Below are 18,169 nucleotides of genomic sequence, written 5' to 3' on the forward strand. Positions count from 1 at the left end.
TTTTTTTTTCTAACATATACTAGTATTTTATCATTAGTTAAATTTTATTTAAAATTAAAAAATATATTCATTAAATAAAAAATATGATCCATCAAAATTTTTAGTTTTTAACAAATTTTAATCAATTATAAAGAATATAAAACATATTTTGCTAACATTTCCCATATATATATTCCTTTGATAAAGCTGAAGAGGAAACCGTGCACATATTTGTCTTTGCTCCTTTATCTTATCGTTTTAATAAACATAATATGTAATGCTCTTAATGGCATTGTATGGTCTAGTTCATTTTTCCATTGTCACTCAGAATTTTGATGTGCAAGGTGGAGAGTTCATTTCGACTTTCCACCTAGGTTCTAGTAAAACTCTCTTAGCTTGTAAAAGAGTCGGAAATATGCAAATGCAGCATCTTTCACTAAAGGCAGTGAACCCATAAAATTGAGTATTTATTATTTTACGGAAAAATCCCTTATTTGTTATCTTTTTTTATCCCTAGAGAATTCAGATATTTGACTTAATTACAAATAAATTTGTTTTTTTTTAAATCTCAAACCAATTAAAAAATGTAACAAAAAACAATTAAAAAATACAACTTGCTCATCATTGAAATGAGCTCTTTTAGAATGGTTTACTTTTACATGGTAATATTTTCCCCACAATCATCCTCCTATGTATGTTCGGTAAAAACATTTAAGAGCTTATAAACTCATTTGGTTAACTTATAAGTTACTTTGATCAATATTACTTAAAATTCTAATTTGGATTAATATGCATGTTAATCCTATTATGTTGATCTATATAAATTTTTTGCTTTAGTAAGATGTAGATTACTGTATTTTTCTTATCTTTTCATTTTATCATTCAAACATAAAAAAATTACTACTTCAGTGGTAATAATTTATATACACACATCACAAAAATATACTTTAAAATTAAAAATAAAAACATTTTACTTTCATGTATTATCCACATAATATTATCCACAATATTTTACAAATCTTTAACAAATTCTTCAAAACAGATGTAAGAATAAAACAATTAAAACTTAAATTTTAGGTCTACCAACAAAAAAATATTTACTAGTTTTTTTTTATCTAACTAAAAAGTTGTTTGAACTTCTTATTTAACAATCAACTAATTTTCTCTCATTGGTTTCGTATGTTATTAGGGGTGGGTAAGTGGGCCGGTTCGTTCCATGTAAGGCCCGCCCGCATAAGCCTACATTGGTAGCGGATCGGGCCAATCTGTCCCGCTTCTTACACGGACCAAATAAATTGATCCGTCCCCACCCCACGGACCCCGCGGGTCAAACGGGCCGATCCGCGGGCCTAGTTTTAAAAGAATTTTAATTTTAATAAAAATATAATACAATCAAATTAAGTTCAATACAAAGATAAATAAAATCTCAATAATTAGTCAATTATATCAATAAAATAAATAATGTCTTAACAAAAGAAAATCCAAACAATAAATCTAAAATATGAAATTTAAACATCTCCAACAACAAATGATTTCATATTTGAAGTAGCTTGAGTCTTCTCCATCTCCATATCTTCATCTTCTTTTCCTAAAACTCGAAATAATAATAAATATTAGAATAAAGTCAAGTTAAGTGATTAAAAGACAATAATTATTACATATTATTTACCCTGCATATCAAATACTAGTAACCAATTTTTAGTATATATCAAGGCTTGTACGTTGTCAACAATAAGCCTAGTTCGATATTTGTTAAGCACGCGTGAGGAGAAAAAATGTTCTTAGCTTGTTATAACTGTTAAATCTGATATGAGTTATGTTTTATAATAAAAATATATTAAAATATCTTTAAAAATATTTATTTAACAATTATTTTTGACTTAAATGATAAGAATTGATATTTTTATTATTTATGACTTTCAGATATAAAAATGTTAGATTAAAAGAAAAAAAGATCGAGAAAATATCAAAAAACAAGATTTTTAACAAGTTATCACTTATCTTTTTTTTTATCTTAATCTTTTATTTTTCTTATCTTGTGCTTTTTTATCTTTATCGTCTTTTAATTTGAATATTTTATTTTTATCTTTATATCTTTCTCTTATCTAATATATTTATTTATCTGTTATTTTAAAAGAAAAGTTTAAAGTGAAAAAGAAAAAATCAAACCTAATATAATTGGATCAGGATCACACCAAGTAAACCTAATGCGAGCTGCGGGCAACCCGCGGGCTAAACCCGCATAGTTCGTGGGTTAAACGGGACGGGCCCAAAAGTATGACATAACCATAGACTGTTTAAAAAAATTGATTAGTAACCCGCGCGAACTGCAGGCTCCACGGGTCAATCCATGGACCGACCTAAGCCCGTTTACTCATCCCTATATGTTATATTATGAAGTAGTATAATTTCAGCTGCAACTCAATAAATAAGCTAGAGATCAAATCCGTGACCTTAGTTAAGATGTAAGAGACTCGCACTTGTACTAACAACTTTTAATATATTTGTTATTAGTTTTTATAAAAAAAAATAAAATATATTAATAAAATAAACTCAACATATAACTATTTTATTTAAAATAAAAAAAAATTAAAATTTGATTTGAGCATCACTCACCAATCATCCTTGTGCCGTCCTGCTCGTATATAACCACGAGATTGGTTAATCGGTTACCAGAAAAAACCTTTTGTTCTTTGTTTTGGTGAAGGGCCATTAGAATTACCTCATCTCATCTGTTATTAGCTTCCCGATTCAGGGTGGAGAGAATGTGGGGGGTTCAGATTGTCTTCAGTTACTGAATTTTTCTAGTAGGAGAGAAAAATACACAATAAATGTGTGAGACTCACCTAAAAAAATTCCAGTACTCGAAAGAAGTTCAATCCGAATGTGAGAGTCAGTGAGACACTACATGGAACAAGTTCTGCGTTGTCCCTTTTTCCAGCTTTTGTGGGGAACTCAAAGTCAAAAATCATTTTTTACTTTTACCGTATATTGGCCATTGCACGACCAACAAAATAATTAAAAACCGAACCGAAGACCCCATCAATATCTTCAATGCAAGATCCTCTCCCATTTGTTCCTACGTATCAACAACATCTTCTATTCTTCATCTTCAATCTCTTATGACATTATCTGACAAGCTTGTGCTTCCTTTCCATTTGCCTATCAAGGCTCAACCACCTTTGGTCAGTATCCACATCAACTCCTCAAAATCATCATTCCCTTCCTCTTTTTTCCCATGCAAGCAGGCCCATTGAATGAAAAAAAAAAAAAGAAAGTCACATAAAAGGAAAAGAAAAAAGCCTCTTCAAGTAATCATAAATCCTATTATATACTATAGTTTTGTTTTTCGTCAAAAGGCTAGCATTAAGGCTCCTCTTTTTATGACCAACTAATGATTTTGGTTGTTAATAGGATATACATAGGAATTGTGCCTTAAGAGATAACTTAGGAGCATTATTTTGCTTCTTTTCTTCATTTCTTTTAGTTCATAAAGATAGCTTACCATACCTTTTTCAGACCCCTTTCATCATGTGGGATGGAAATGCATTATAATTGTAGAGAGGTAGTATCTCTTGCTGAATTTTTTAATCAAAACTTGCTCTATATCCCGTTAAAGTGACATAAACTTAGACTCAATTTCGTTAGGAAAAAAAAGTGCTTTGAATATTCTCTACTCTAACAAAAGTTTATTAAAAGCTTTTTTTCCCTTCATTATTTCATTATTAAATTATGTTTCCTTTAAATCTCTAAAAAAATTACTATATTACTTATACAAAAATAATTTCTTGCACAATTATATCTTGAAATTATAAAACAACCAAAGTTTTGATTTTTTTTAAAACAACTTAAGTTTAGAGAGAATATTAGTTAAAATTTATTGAAAAATAAAAATTACAAGTGAAATTCATTAAATAATGAGTGAGACTCGTAATTTTATAATGTTGAATAATTTCAACTCATAATAAAAAATATACATTATTTAAAAGAATATTAGAGAGCTGTGTTTTAGTGAAAATGAATCCTCTCAAATTGAATTTTCAGTTCACAATATTAAATTTTGTGTACATTTTCTTAAGACATTTTTTTTCCTGTGTGCATTAAGATATGTGTGAATATCTTAGTAACATCTTGGAATAATATTTAAGCAGCAGTCAGATAACTGCCTCTCATCCCTCACATTAATTTTAGCCCTACCCTTTTTACCCTTCTTAATTTTTAATTAATAATCTCAGGATCATGATGCACTTGCAAACTTAGTTCGGCAAAAACTGAATTGTAAAAGTTTACTAAGAACTGAAAGGCAACGGTAACATGTTAATTCAGAACTTTTGAAGTTCCTCAAGGACCATTTTGGGGATATGGAAAACTTAACGGCACCTTTAATATTTATAATGTTTAAATAAATAAAAAGCAAAGAGAGAAAAAAAAAAAAGAGAGAGAAAGATTGAGGTTGTGTGTTCAACTACACACGAAATTAGTTTTTCTGCTGTCATTGTTTAGGCTGTCTTTTTATTGTTCCATTAAAATAATAATATATGTTAATATTTAATTATGATATTTAATTTTAAAAATGAAACAACACAAGCACAACATCAAAAGAGACAAAAGAGATAGAAGAAAAGCCAAATCCCACATTATACAGTGCAATTTCTCTTCCTCAGTTGTTTTGTTGCACTGTTCTGTTCTCACACCATTTCTCTTCAACTGTGCATTCTCACATACTTTCTCTACAAAAAATAATACTCTCTCTCTCTCTTGCTTCCATCATTCTATTGGTCTTTTCCTTTCTCCTTTTCAACTTCATACATTGACTAACTTTCCCTCTCTCAGTTTTCTCACACTCTACTAGACCAAAGATTCTAGCTTTCTATCTACCTTTTTTTCTCTCACTCTCTCAAGTTCGTCCTTCATAAGGATATTAAGATTTCGAGGTAAAAGTAGAGTTGCAAAGGAATCATGGCAGCTCCAAAGCCAGAGGAGATAAGCCACCCACCAATGGACCAACTTCAAGGCTTAGAGTACTGTATCGACTCAAACCCTTCCTGGGGTATGCTCACTTCCTCAACTGCATTTTCAGCTTCATTAAAAGATTGAACTTTTTTGTGCACATTTTGGTTTTAATGAGTGTTTTTGAACCGTTTAACAGTGGAGACAATAGTTCTTGGTTTCCAGCATTACATTTTGGCCTTAGGAACTGCAGTCATGATTCCTTCATTTCTTGTGCCTTTGATGGGTGGAAGTGATGTAAGTCATTCCCTCCAACTTCAACTCCTTTTGCTTTGCTTCATTTTTTTATATTATTATTTCTTTTATTGGTAAATGTTAGTTTGGATTAAAAATGTTAGTTGGGGATTCGAATCCAATACTTCTTCCTTCAACTCCTTTTGCCTTGCTTCTTCTTTGTTAGTTTTTTTATATTATTATGTAACATGAAATGAAATTCTTTGATATTGCCAAATCTCTCTACTGAGGTGGATTGGAGGAACTTTTTGTTTTGCCTTTACATTGTTTTTTGTTTTGACATATCATATGCTGAAATGAGCCGTGTGGGTCCCACAGAGAAGAAAAATTGTTGATTCTGAAAGTGAAATTTCCTCATGGTCTTTAGTTTTACTTTGCATTGTCCTATTATGTAGAAAATTGATATTGATATTTCAAATATTGATACGATGATTCAGGATGATAAAGTGAGGGTGGTGCAGACGCTGCTTTTTGTTGAAGGAATTAATACACTTCTGCAGACACTCTTTGGAACCCGGTTACCAACAGTGATAGGAGGGTCTTATGCATTTATGGTCCCCATTATATCGATAATTCATGATTCCTCATTGACAAGGATAGAGGACCCACATTTGGTTAGTACATTTCTCTAATACTACTATATTATTTGGTTGCCACATTTCAATTATAATAAGTTGATGATTCTATTAGTTGTGGACAATACAACCGCTATGAAATTTTTAATTCTAATGTAAGATTACGTCTAATCCTTCTAGACAAAATCTAAGGCAACGTGACATTTATTAAGCGGAAAATAATTTAATCTATTTAATAGAATGTGTGGGTTTAAGCATTTAAATTTATTTTCAATAGATTAAACTAATGGCTTGTATTTATCTCCAGAGATTTCTTAACACCATGAGAGCAGTACAAGGGGCAATGATAGTAGCATCAAGCATACAAATCATTTTGGGCTTTAGTCAGTTATGGGCCATTTGTTCTAGGTGAGCTCTTTCTAACTGAAGTGCATAGTTATTCTTCCAATTAAAGAATTAAGCTTAATCTATACATCAAATACTTACTGTATTCTTACTTTTTTTTATCAGGTTTTTCAGTCCACTTGGAATGGTCCCAGTAATTGCATTAGTTGGATTTGGATTATTTGACCGAGGATTCCCTGTGGTATAACAATAACCCACGGGTCAATAATACAAATTCATCTCTTTTTGGCTCATACTGACTAACATTACTTTTCTTCTTTTTTTTTTCAGGTTGGGCATTGCGTTGAAATTGGAATTCCCATGTTAATTCTGTTTGTAGTCTTCTCTCAGGTACTAATCAAATTCACATTTATGTGACAAGCAAAAGGGAGTGAATATTTCAACTATCTAAAGTGAAATTTTTATGCTTCACTTTTAATCCAATGCAGTGCTTTTACATAAACATTCTTGAGGGATATGACTTTGAAATGTATATGATAATTATTTGGTGAGGGCCAAAGAAGGGTATCCATTGTGAATGTCCAATATTTACTATTTATTATCTATTGAAAATATAGTAACTATGCTACGATTATTGCTGTTTGCAGTACTTGAAAAATTTTCATACAAGACAACTACCAATACTAGAGAGATTTGCTCTACTAATATCAACCACAGTGATATGGGCATATGCACATCTCTTAACAGCAAGTGGAGCATACAAACACCGTCCTGATTTAACCCAACATAATTGCAGAACAGACAGGGCCAACCTCATTTCTTCTGCTCCATGGTTGGTACAGAAAAAGCATCTGTTAAAATAGTTAAATGTTATAATCATAATTCAGGTGCCAGGAAGCAAGCACTTTTGAGCTGTTGCCAATGACTCTTCTACATGTTGCCTACAGGATAAAGATTCCATACCCTCTTGAGTGGGGTGCTCCTACATTTGATGCTGGTCATGCTTTTGGAATGATGGCTGCTGTTTTAGTCTCCTTAATTGAGGTATTTTACATATTTACTAAAGGAGTCTTAGTAACTCACTTCACTTCTTTACTATTGGTTAAAATTTATTGAAAACTACACGTGAGTGAAACTTATTAAATAAGAAGTGAGACATAAAATTTTATGATTCCAATATTTGTCGTACGGTCCTAATAGAAATTCAAATGTAGTGTTGACTAGTTATATTAAAAAAATTGTGGCAGTCAACTGGGGCATACAAAGCTGCATCACGACTTGCAAGTGCAACACCACCTCCAGCTCATGTTCTGAGCCGTGGTATTGGTTGGCAAGGAGTTGGAATCTTGCTGAATGGCCTTTTTGGAACACTGACTGGTTCAACAGTTTCTGTGTAAGTGCTACTCTTCATTGTTCATGGTTTTCACTTTTGTGGACACAAATTGATTCTCATAGGATTATCCATTACAGAGAGAATGTGGGGCTCCTAGGAAGCACTCGTGTTGGGAGTCGAAGGGTAATTCAAATTTCAGCTGGTTTTATGATATTCTTCTCAATGTTAGGTGAGTGCCAAACTTTGGAGTATATTAGTCCTAACTATATTATCGTCCTTTTTTTAGTAGCTTTCACTTACAATGCACATTCCCCATTTTTGCTGGTTTTATGATATTCACATATTTGATATTTCTTGTTCAGGAAAATTTGGAGCTTTATTTGCATCAATACCATTCCCCATTTTTGCAGCTGTATACTGTGTTCTGTTTGGCCTTGTGGGTGAGTATCACCATTTCACCTATGGTTTAGTTTAAGCATGTCTTTGCTTCCTCTATCTTTTTTATGACAATTTTCTCTATTTGCAGCTTCTGTGGGGCTATCATTCTTGCAGTTCACTAACATGAACTCAATGAGGAACCTCTTTATTCTTGGTGTAGCCCTTTTCTTAGGTTTTTCTGTTCCTGAGTATTTCAGAGAGTACACTTCAAAGGCCCTTCATGGTCCTACTCATACAAGGGCTGGATGGGTGAGTTTATTGTTTCATCAATACAAAACTTGTGAAAATCTTACTACGTGCATGTTTAGGTAATCACTCTGAAAGTACTTTTAGAAAATGATAATCTTTGTATCTTTTGTTCTGAACCTACTTTTAGAAGGGATATAATGGTTATCCAAACATGCACTATGTCAAAATTCCATATACTTGGTTTGTACTAGTAAGGCAGATAGTTATTATAAGAACTGTTATTTATCTTTGTGAATTCTCCATCATGTCACTAACGAAATGGCTTGTGTCATAAAAAAATCCTTATTAAGTGGCAGAACAATCATGCATCTTCTGCTTCTAATTGCGATGGTTTCTTGATGTTTTAATAAAGAAAATGTTAATACTAATTTTCTCTTTTTTTTTCTTTTTCAGTTCGATGATTTCCTTAATACTATATTCTTCTCATCTCCAACTGTTGCATTGATTGTTGCTGTATTCTTGGACAATACTCTTGATTACAAGGATAGCGCCAAAGATAGGGGAATGCCATGGTGGGCCAAGTTTAGAACATTCAATGGAGATAGCCGAAATGAAGAGTTCTATACACTTCCTTTCAACCTCAACCGGTTTTTCCCTCCACGATAAATAACAGTTAGTTATACCATCAAGAAAAGATGTTAGAGGAAAAACATCATTTTCCTGATAAAGAGGTTATATATTTAGTTGCTGTGAGAGTGAAGCAGTGATATCATATTGGTGATTTTTTAATGAAGAAATTGATCATATGCTTCACACGACCTCTTCGTCTCTCTCTCTCTCTTACTCCCCAAAATTATTAGTAAGTATTCAAAGTCAAGAAAATTAAAAATTCAAAGGAAAAATTATGTACTTCTCAAACATTCCAAAACTCTCGAGATTATATACAGTTTATGATATAACTTTATGTTACATAAAATGTAAATTCCAGCGTTGTGCTGATTTAAAGCGTGTTAGGGGGGAAGGGTATCGTTCTAATAAAAAAAATTCATTAGAGTATGCTGGGTAAAGAAAGAAATAGAGTGAATGAAAATTTTAAAAAAAGTGAACAAAAATGTTAGAAATAAAGTAAATATTATAAATGTGCTTGGTAAAAGAGAAATATAAATGAAATAATTAAAGAAATAAAAAGAATGAAAATAAGTAAGAAATAAAATAAAAAAGTGCTAGTGTATTCTAACTTTTATCCTATTTTCATTCAACCAACCAATTAACATTATTTTCATTCTTTTCATTTTTACTCTCTTCATCTTATTTCTATGCTGCCAAACAAGGCATAACAACTCCTCACAATATCTCTTTAAAAATTATTAAAATTCAATACAGAGACAAACATAAAAAATGATAAATTAAAAAAAAAGTGAGTGAGAAGATCAAATATACAAGTTTTTAGAGGTTTGATGTGTAATACTATTAAGACCACTACAATTTTTTTTGGTAGTATTAAATTACTAGAAATTTCTTCCGAAACAGTAAAATATTTTAGGCATTACTGAGTCCTCTAATGTTTTGATGAACTATTCACATTCTAAGATAGGTTGATAACTACATTACTATCACTATTCCTTGGTTCAAATTCCTCTAATGCAACCATTAACACAAGGGCTCTCTCTTCTAAAGTGGAAGAATTTTGACAATTTTTTGAAACTTACAACAAAAAAACTATTCTGGATAGGCCCCCTTATTTAACACATCTCAAATTTTGTTTAAAATTTTCCTTATTACATCATATCACTGAATATATCAATTGTTTAATTTTCATACCCTGAAAGTTTTATAATAACAATAGGCACAAATTAAATTCTTTTGAAAAGACTTTTGTTAGTCACTGTAAACAAGGTGGAAATGGACACACACCATGCTTAAATTAATGGAAACCAATAAATCCTTCCCCGTATTTATTTGTTTCAAAAATTAAACAAATATTTTTATAACAAAATAAATAATAATAAAATTCTTAATAATATAAAGTAAAGTTTTATTTTAGAGGTTAAGTTTAATTTTTCAAATAAAACACATAAATATTTTTATATAATTTATTTTTCATTCAAATGAATATGAATATTTTTTCCCATTTCTTTGATTCTTAGTTTTTCTTATTGAGGAGTTTCATTTTTATTTCATCCAAATAGTACGTTTTTTTATTTTTATTTTATTTCACTTCTATTTTTTTAATAAAATTATTTCTTATCCAAATAAAATGTTATGTTGGGGTTTTATATGCAAGAGATCTTCAAAAGTAACCAGAGGTGACATTTTTCAATAAAATTATTTGTCTATTCATATTTATGTAAAGATATAAATATAAATAGATGTGATTTTTCTATCTTCACCAACAGAAATAAGATATGTTTCTCCGATAAGAAGAATCGTGAGATGCAATTCTTCATCAAAAGTCACGAGATACATCTCTTTAAAATGTTAAAATTATTCACTAGAAGACATGAGTTATAAATAAAAACAATTTACATAAAAAATAGGAATACAAATAATAAGAGACTGATTTATCGAAACATCCTTTTGCATCCAAATTTTATAGAAATTGGTGGGTGTAAATCGAAATTAAAGATTAATGTTTTACACACTGTTTGAATAATTACCTTTTTTTATCTTGTAAAACCATCAGGGTCAATAATTTTTTCTTTGATATTTCTTCATCACTGTGTAGTGATCATCACCCATTTGCACACATTTATATAGTTCAAACTTGATTTGTTTATCTATATTTGAAAATTGAATTTTACCTATTTATTTACACCCAATTTTTTTTGCCTGACTTTTTTTTTCTTTTAAAAAATTGATTTAACCTATTTTTCTTAAAAGACTATTTTATTGTGTATTTTAAATAAGTAAAAGTATTATCTTTAAATAAATTGATAGACCAAAAGTTATATGTAAGTCAACGATTTTAATTTTTAAAATAAAGTAGCAAATACAGAGTTTCAAAATATTATTTTGAAAATTTAATACATTGTTTGGTTTGCATATTATTATTAATTATATAAGTTTCTTTTACAGCATTAACTAAATAAGTTATTTTGTCAAACTTGTTTAAAAAAATTCGAAGTCTAATTTTTTATTGAATAATTCATTTTTAAAAAAGTTAATCTGATTTATTAATCAGTCTACATTTGACTTGGATCACGTTACAGACTCTTAACGAGTCATGTGATATATTAACCTCTCTATTTATACATTTACATCCTCATGTAGAGACTTTGTACAGTGAGATAATTAACTTGACATTTTTCAATTAAGAATTAATTGGAAAAAGCTTAATTTGCATTGATGCATAGGCTAACCCAAGAACATCTCAGTGTAAAAAACTTATACAATTTTCGAATGTTAAAAATTGATCTGGCTGATGTTAGAAATTGGACCCAATGATATCATATATGCCACAATCATTGTATCCCTTAACTCATTTTGAGACGAATTCCGCCGACGTGAAAATGATAAAAGCAAAAAAAAAAAAAAAACATGAAACTCAATCAAGTAGTATGATTATTGTTCTTCCTCAAAAAAGAACAGAAAAGAAGAGATATCATTATTGCTGTTTATTACAGTAGTACCTTTTTTTATTTATATTAATTTTCATTTTGTGATTTGAGTTAAGCACACCTAATGATTGTGATTAACAGCGAGGTCTTCCTAAGGGGCAAAGCTAGTCAAGGAAATTGGGAAAAGTCCAAAAAAAAGAAAAAAGAAGACAGAGGAAAGAAAGGAGAGCTGGAATCACATGGACTTGTCTTTCTCTTTCTGGGTCTCCATTAAATTTTTCTTCTCTCCCTTCTTTCTCTCTCTCTCTCTCTGACCATTCTCTTCTTCTTCTTTTTCTTCTCCTCTCTCTCTCTCCCCTCCGCCATGGCTGAGGATAAGGTACTTTCCCGGGAAAAAAAGTTTTTTTTTTTTTTTTTTTTAACCTTGTTGTTTTGGTTGGTAAGAAAGCTGAGTGACTTAGAAATGGTAGAGTTGAAAATTTCTTTGTGATTTTCGTTGTTTTTGTTAAGAGGATGAAGCGAGATATCTCTGGGATGTGTAATTTTTGTTTCTCTGTTGTTTTTTTTGCTCAGTTAACAAAGGGGAGATTTAGGGTTTGTTATTTTGGGGAAATTCGGTTTTCTTGCTGAAAATCTGGTCTTTGAGCTTAAAGTAGAAGATCCATTTGGTTTATTTTCGTGTTGATCTATGGGTTTATGTGAGGTTTTATTATTATTATTTTTTCTGGAGGGAGGTTCTGAGCTGGGTTGAAGATTTGTTTGTTGCCGACACTTGTATCGTAATCTGATCACGCTTGTTATGATCTTATTTTGATGTTGGACTTTAAAGTGTCGTCGATTAAGTTTTTTTGTTTGTCACGAACTTGTGATCATTTGCCAGTTATTCACCAGATTCGTTTTATTTTTATTGTTTTTGGTTTCTGATTCTGATAAAGATATTTTTATCCAGATTTTTGTACTCTGCTGCTACCTGTTTGCGTTAAATTAAAAAACAATTCAATTTATTTTTGCATGCAACTCGTTGTGTTCTTTTAGTTCTTACTTTCAACAACTTAGTGCTGCTATTTTTCTTGTTTCCTTGTCTTTACTTTTTTTAGCAGCTTATTTCCACCACTTGATTTCCGTGATATCATCCTTAAGTTGCTTACCTGATTTTCCTCATGTTATATCTTTTATGAAACTTCATTTTTGAGTTATTTGATGTGCTGTTGAAAATTGAAGTTTTAATTTTGTATCTTGTTGATCTTTGTACTCTTTACTTAGTGTTTTTTATATGCCTGCCAAATGTTTAAATGTATTCTTCCAACTTTTAGCTTCCTAGTGAAACCAACCATTTTGAATTATTTTGTGAAAAGTTAAATTCTAATATTAAACCTTGTTTTAAACATGACAATTTTAACAGGAGATGTCTACCTCTGTCATCAATGGGAATGATTCCCTAACTGGTCACATCATATCTACAACTATTGGAGGCAAAAATGGGGAACCCAAACAGGTATTGTCTTTGTAAATTCCATTATGCCGATAATATTACTCTTATTTTAAATTATCTGCTGGGTTGTTAAAATTGCCTTATGGCATTTATCCTGGATTGTAAGTTAATGTTTTGTACAATGATTTTTGTAGACTATTAGCTACATGGCAGAACGGGTTGTAGGAACTGGATCATTTGGAATCGTTTTCCAGGTATGCTAATGGCCTAATACTAGATTCATTTACTCTTGCTGTCGCCACCTATTTTGCCAAATGCTGATAATTTTTTCTCAGGCAAAATGCTTGGAAACTGGGGAGGCAGTGGCAATTAAAAAGGTTTTACAAGACAGAAGATACAAGAATCGTGAACTGCAGTTAATGCGTGTGATGGATCATCCAAATGTGATCTCTTTGAAGCATTGTTTCTTTTCAACTACAAGTACAGATGAACTTTTTCTCAATTTGGTGATGGAGTATGTTCCAGAGTCCATGTATAGAGTCTTAAAGCACTATAGCAATGCTAATCAAAGAATGCCAATCATCTACGTAAAACTTTATATGTACCAGGTAAGCCTCGTACTTTTTGGTAATTCACAGATATCTCTGATTTATTTGCTCAGTGCCTGATAAAAGTCTATGGCATGTGTGTAGATTTTCAGGGGGTTGGCTTACATCCACACTGGTCCCAAAGTTTGCCACAGAGATTTGAAGCCTCAAAATATACTGGTTTGTTTATATGTTAATTGTTGTTGTAGTGTGTGTGTGTGTGTACACGGGGGTGTATCTATCGGGAGAGCCTTTTTTTTATGTGGGTAAAGAAATAAATATTGACCATTAGATCTTATCATGAATGGTTGAGATTTAAACACAAGTCGTTTGAGTTCTTAAAAAAAGTTACTTGACCTTTTTAAGTGATCTTGTGACTTTAAGTTTTTATCTTAACCCTTCATTTGAATTATATGATTGAGATTTTTTACTCTTGCTTGATATGCTCCCTATATATATATATATATATATTCAAATTCAATTCATTCTTAAAAGTGGTAACTGTTTCTGGCTTTGATATCATTCTGTGTATATTCCAGGTGGATCCTCTTACACACCAAGTGAAGCTATGTGATTTTGGAAGTGCAAAAGTTCTAGTATGTTGACCTCCTTATTTTGCTTGATGTACTTAATTTTTTGTCCAACTTTTCCAGCACCATTATCTTTTATATTGACAAAGTAATAACTCAAAATGTCAACCAATAACCTATGAATCGTCATAAAGTTTTAGTTTAGACTTTGGATGAAGAGGGTCTAATTTTTACATTGTTTTGATTGTAGTCTCGTGTGTTGATGTTTTTTTATCTTGGTTTGCTCTACATCAAGCTGTGGAGCTTTCTTTCTTTTCTTTTTTTTAAAGATTTCTTTTATACCATATTAAATTAAATATTTTGATTTGTTTTTCCTTCACTTTTTTTGTGGAAACAGCATTTTTTTTTTGAGTTTTTGGTCATGTTCTGTATGATTTCAACTTATATTTTTGTGAGAGGGAGACTACTACCCATCTTACAATATCCAGGATCATTTACTAACCTTCAATTTTGTATCATCAGGTCGAAGGTGAAGCTAATATATCATACATATGTTCACGATTCTATCGAGCACCAGAACTTATATTTGGGGCCACAGAGTATACCAGTTCGATTGATATTTGGTCAGCTGGCTGTGTTCTTGCTGAACTTCTTTTGGGCCAGGTTTGTGTCATTGATTTGTTTTCATTAATTATTGTTACTACAATACTATATTGTATAAATTTTCCACGAAACAATGTAAATGTTTTCTTGATTATATGCCACCCATGTGTTATCTAAAACAATCTAAACTTTTTCAGCCATTATTCCCTGGCGAAAATGCAGTAGACCAGCTTGTACATATTATAAAGGTACAATTGGTGTTAACACGTATTGCATGTTCCTTAGTCATGCCATCCTTGTCATCATAACTCACCTTTGTAAAATTTTGTATTGCAGGTGCTTGGCACACCCACCCGAGAGGAAGTACGCTGTATGAATCCCAATTACAATGACTTTAGGTTTCCACAGATAAAAGCACACCCATGGCACAAGGTCTATAATTTTATCTCCTTCAGACAGTTGGTTTTTCAGATGATAAAAAATGTGATTAACATGAAAAATATTCCTGGGCATTCTAACACATCAAAATTTTATGTAGATATTCCACAAAAAGATGCCTCCAGAAGCTATTGATCTTGCATCCCGGCTTTTGCAATACTCCCCAAGTCTCCGGTGCACTGCGGTAAGTGTGGTTGGCTTTACCCCGCTTTCTGTGTTCCGACTAATTTAGTATTGCATTATGTATATCATCCTGTATTTCTCCCGCCAATGGATGTTGTTCTTTAGAAAAACTTGCTCAACAATTTTAGACTAAATTATTTTCCTATGCAGCTTGAAGCATGTGCACATCCTTTCTTTGATGAACTTCGTGAACCTAATGCTCGCTTGCCAAATGGTCGTCCATTTCCCCCTCTATTTAACTTCAAACAGGAAGTAAGTCCTTAAAACTCTTTCTTGGTCATACTGGTGCTTTGGCAGTAAATTATTTGTACTGACAATCTTAAAGGCTAGGAATAAAATTGATTCTATTTTTTCAAAAAGTTGAAAAAAATCAAGAAGCCTTCAAAAGGTTCTTACAAAAGTGCTGCTCATTCTGAAACCATGTGTGTACACAAATAACTTTTTAAGTGTTTTTACTGTCTTTTTGTGTTAGTCTATTTGGGTACACAAAGCAATGCATTGAAAAATATTTATGCACTGGGTTCCTCGTAAACATCAAAGCTGAACATAACTGATGGCAAACTATATTGTAATTCTCCCTGTTTACAGTTATCTGGAGCATCTTCCGAGCTTGTTAATAAGTTGATACCTGACCATGTGAAGCGGCAAATGGGGATACAGTTTATGCATCTGGGAGGATCGTGACGATAAAGCTTAGGGGACATAGTGTATACTAGCTGATAAGTTAAAAAAAAGTGGCACCATTATTTTTTGTCTTAATACCATGTTCTGTGACCTGGCGAATGTAGTTTCAAGCTGAACCGAGACTGAGATTCGCGATGCCGGATGGCCGCAGTTGATCCGTCAGTATATGTACCTTTTGATTCCCTTGTGCTAACTGGTGGATCTTTATTTCCCCAGGCATATATAGCCTTGTTTATTGTAAACGTCTACAATGTCATAGTAATATTTGACCTGAAATGGTCACACAGATCAGAACTCAGAATGCTTCTGTTTGGGGAAAACTAAAGCCTTGGCTGGAAGGAGGGGAGGGTCGAGAAGAGTTTTTTTGATGGTGGGGTTTGTTGGTTGGCTTTTGTTTCCTCTTGTTAATATGTGCCTCATTTGCAATGTTGCACAATGCACACCAGTTCCTTTCCTTGTGAAATGTAATGTGGTATCTATCTGTTTTTCTTCAACGCCGTTTTCTAATCTGTTTTAATTTCTTGAATTTGAATTCTTAACTTCCAGCACTTTTTGGTGCTAAGTACTAACAGAGCTCGTAATTTCTTATGTAGACATTATATATGATTTTTTTTAAAAAATGTTAGACGTTTCTTGAGCTTTTTCTCTGACAATGAGTTAAACTCGAGTAATATGTAATCTATAATGCAACTATGTAAATAAAGGATTAAAAAATGTATTATTCTTAAATTGCTCACCGCAGTCTATTTAATGCAATTGTATAATTTGTTTTTGATGACTAAAGTACCATGCAGCCATGAAAGTGACAGTAGGGAAAGGAATTCACATTAATGTTACTTACTACAGCACTGCAGGGTAGTGTAAGGCACATTGCCCTTGAATATCTCAGTCAAGAAAATGAATCTTTTGAAGTGACTCTACTACTGCATGGGGTCATAACTTTTAATAAATTATATTAATGCAAATATGCATTTTTTATTTATTTTAAAATTGAGATTTCAAAAAGTAAATGATAAAATCATTACATTTGACCATGTGAAGTTTTTTCCTTTTTTGTTTTTCACTGGATGCAATCCTTTCTCAAGAGTTAAGGAGAATGAATCCTCTATATCACTATGAGATTTTAGACTTTCAATAAATTTTATTAAAATAATATATCTTTACTTTAAAGTTGAGGTTTTAAAAAAATAAATTTGATCATGTCAATTTCATTTTTTTAGTTGGGAGGATTCATTAAGACTCACTTGCTAGTGTGAAATATGTATAGATTTTGTTAAAGATGGACTGTCTATGCAAATGTGAAGTGTTTTTTTAGCATGCTGATTATATGTTATGTGAATGAGTTTATTATGCGTTGAGATATTCGACAATTTTAATTTAATATTCAAAGTAAATATAGTGTGGATTTGAAAGCCATAATGTTGGTCAAAGTTCAAACCTTGCTTTTGGTGGTGTAAGGAGTAGTGTGGTCAAATTTGGTAACTCGTAGAGTCGTACTCTTTCTTTTAGTTCATGATGATGCCGTAGTTGAACTCTTCACCTCGATGTTTAGAGCAGCAGCTTATAGATTCTTTTTGCGAGCAGCCTCGGCAAGACATTATCTTATATATTTTTTTAATATACTTGTTATCATTAGTTAAAATTGTTTAAAACTACCAAAATTATTAAATAAAAAATGAAACTCACCAAATTTTTTTTTTAATATACATCTTTATCGGTACATTATACTAAGTAAATTCTTAATAACTATATACTGATATGTTATTTTTCTTAGTTAAAAAATATATTAAGAACGACAAACCTAACAACTAACCTTTTATATACAGTAATACTAGCAAGTATCTGGTGCACAACTATTTTTAATATAAATAGTTTTAAAATTATAAGAAAATATTTATAGTTTTTAAATAGTAAATTAAAAATATAAATATTTTGATTTAAGAGGAAAAGAGTGGATTTTTTAAAAAACAAGGATAAAAAATAAAAAATTATATAAAAAATAAAAAATATATTAACATTTTAAAAAATTAACATACGACTTAAGGGGAAAAT

The 18,169-nt window shown here is 31.2% G+C and overlaps 2 protein-coding genes across 2 annotated transcripts; both read left to right on the forward strand.

Moving 5' to 3' along the window:
- Positions 1-4,304: 4,304 nt before the first annotated feature.
- LOC100795365 (nucleobase-ascorbate transporter 2) lies at positions 4,305-9,079 on the forward strand. The gene is made up of 13 exons (XM_003526211.5): positions 4,305-5,029; positions 5,129-5,226; positions 5,661-5,837; positions 6,106-6,206; positions 6,309-6,384; positions 6,474-6,533; positions 6,791-6,975; positions 7,091-7,187; positions 7,391-7,536; positions 7,614-7,705; positions 7,839-7,916; positions 8,003-8,163; positions 8,557-9,079. Exons 1-13 carry the CDS (start codon positions 4,939-4,941, stop codon positions 8,767-8,769), a joined length of 1,575 nt encoding a protein of 524 aa, XP_003526259.1. The 5' UTR covers positions 4,305-4,938; the 3' UTR covers positions 8,770-9,079.
- Positions 9,080-11,735: 2,656 nt separating this feature from the next.
- On the forward strand, positions 11,736-16,611 carry LOC100799582 (shaggy-related protein kinase eta). The gene is made up of 12 exons (XM_003526218.2): positions 11,736-12,039; positions 13,063-13,155; positions 13,287-13,346; positions 13,428-13,700; positions 13,785-13,859; positions 14,219-14,275; positions 14,732-14,872; positions 15,010-15,060; positions 15,149-15,244; positions 15,351-15,434; positions 15,584-15,685; positions 16,022-16,611. The coding sequence occupies exons 1-12, from the start codon at positions 12,025-12,027 to the stop codon at positions 16,115-16,117; spliced, it is 1,143 nt and encodes a 380-aa protein (XP_003526266.1). The 5' UTR covers positions 11,736-12,024; the 3' UTR covers positions 16,118-16,611.
- Positions 16,612-18,169: the final 1,558 nt, after the last annotated feature.

This window comes from Glycine max, chromosome 6 (genome assembly GCF_000004515.6).
Source record: "Glycine max cultivar Williams 82 chromosome 6, Glycine_max_v4.0, whole genome shotgun sequence".
NCBI classification, from domain to species: Eukaryota; Viridiplantae; Streptophyta; class Magnoliopsida; order Fabales; family Fabaceae; genus Glycine; species Glycine max.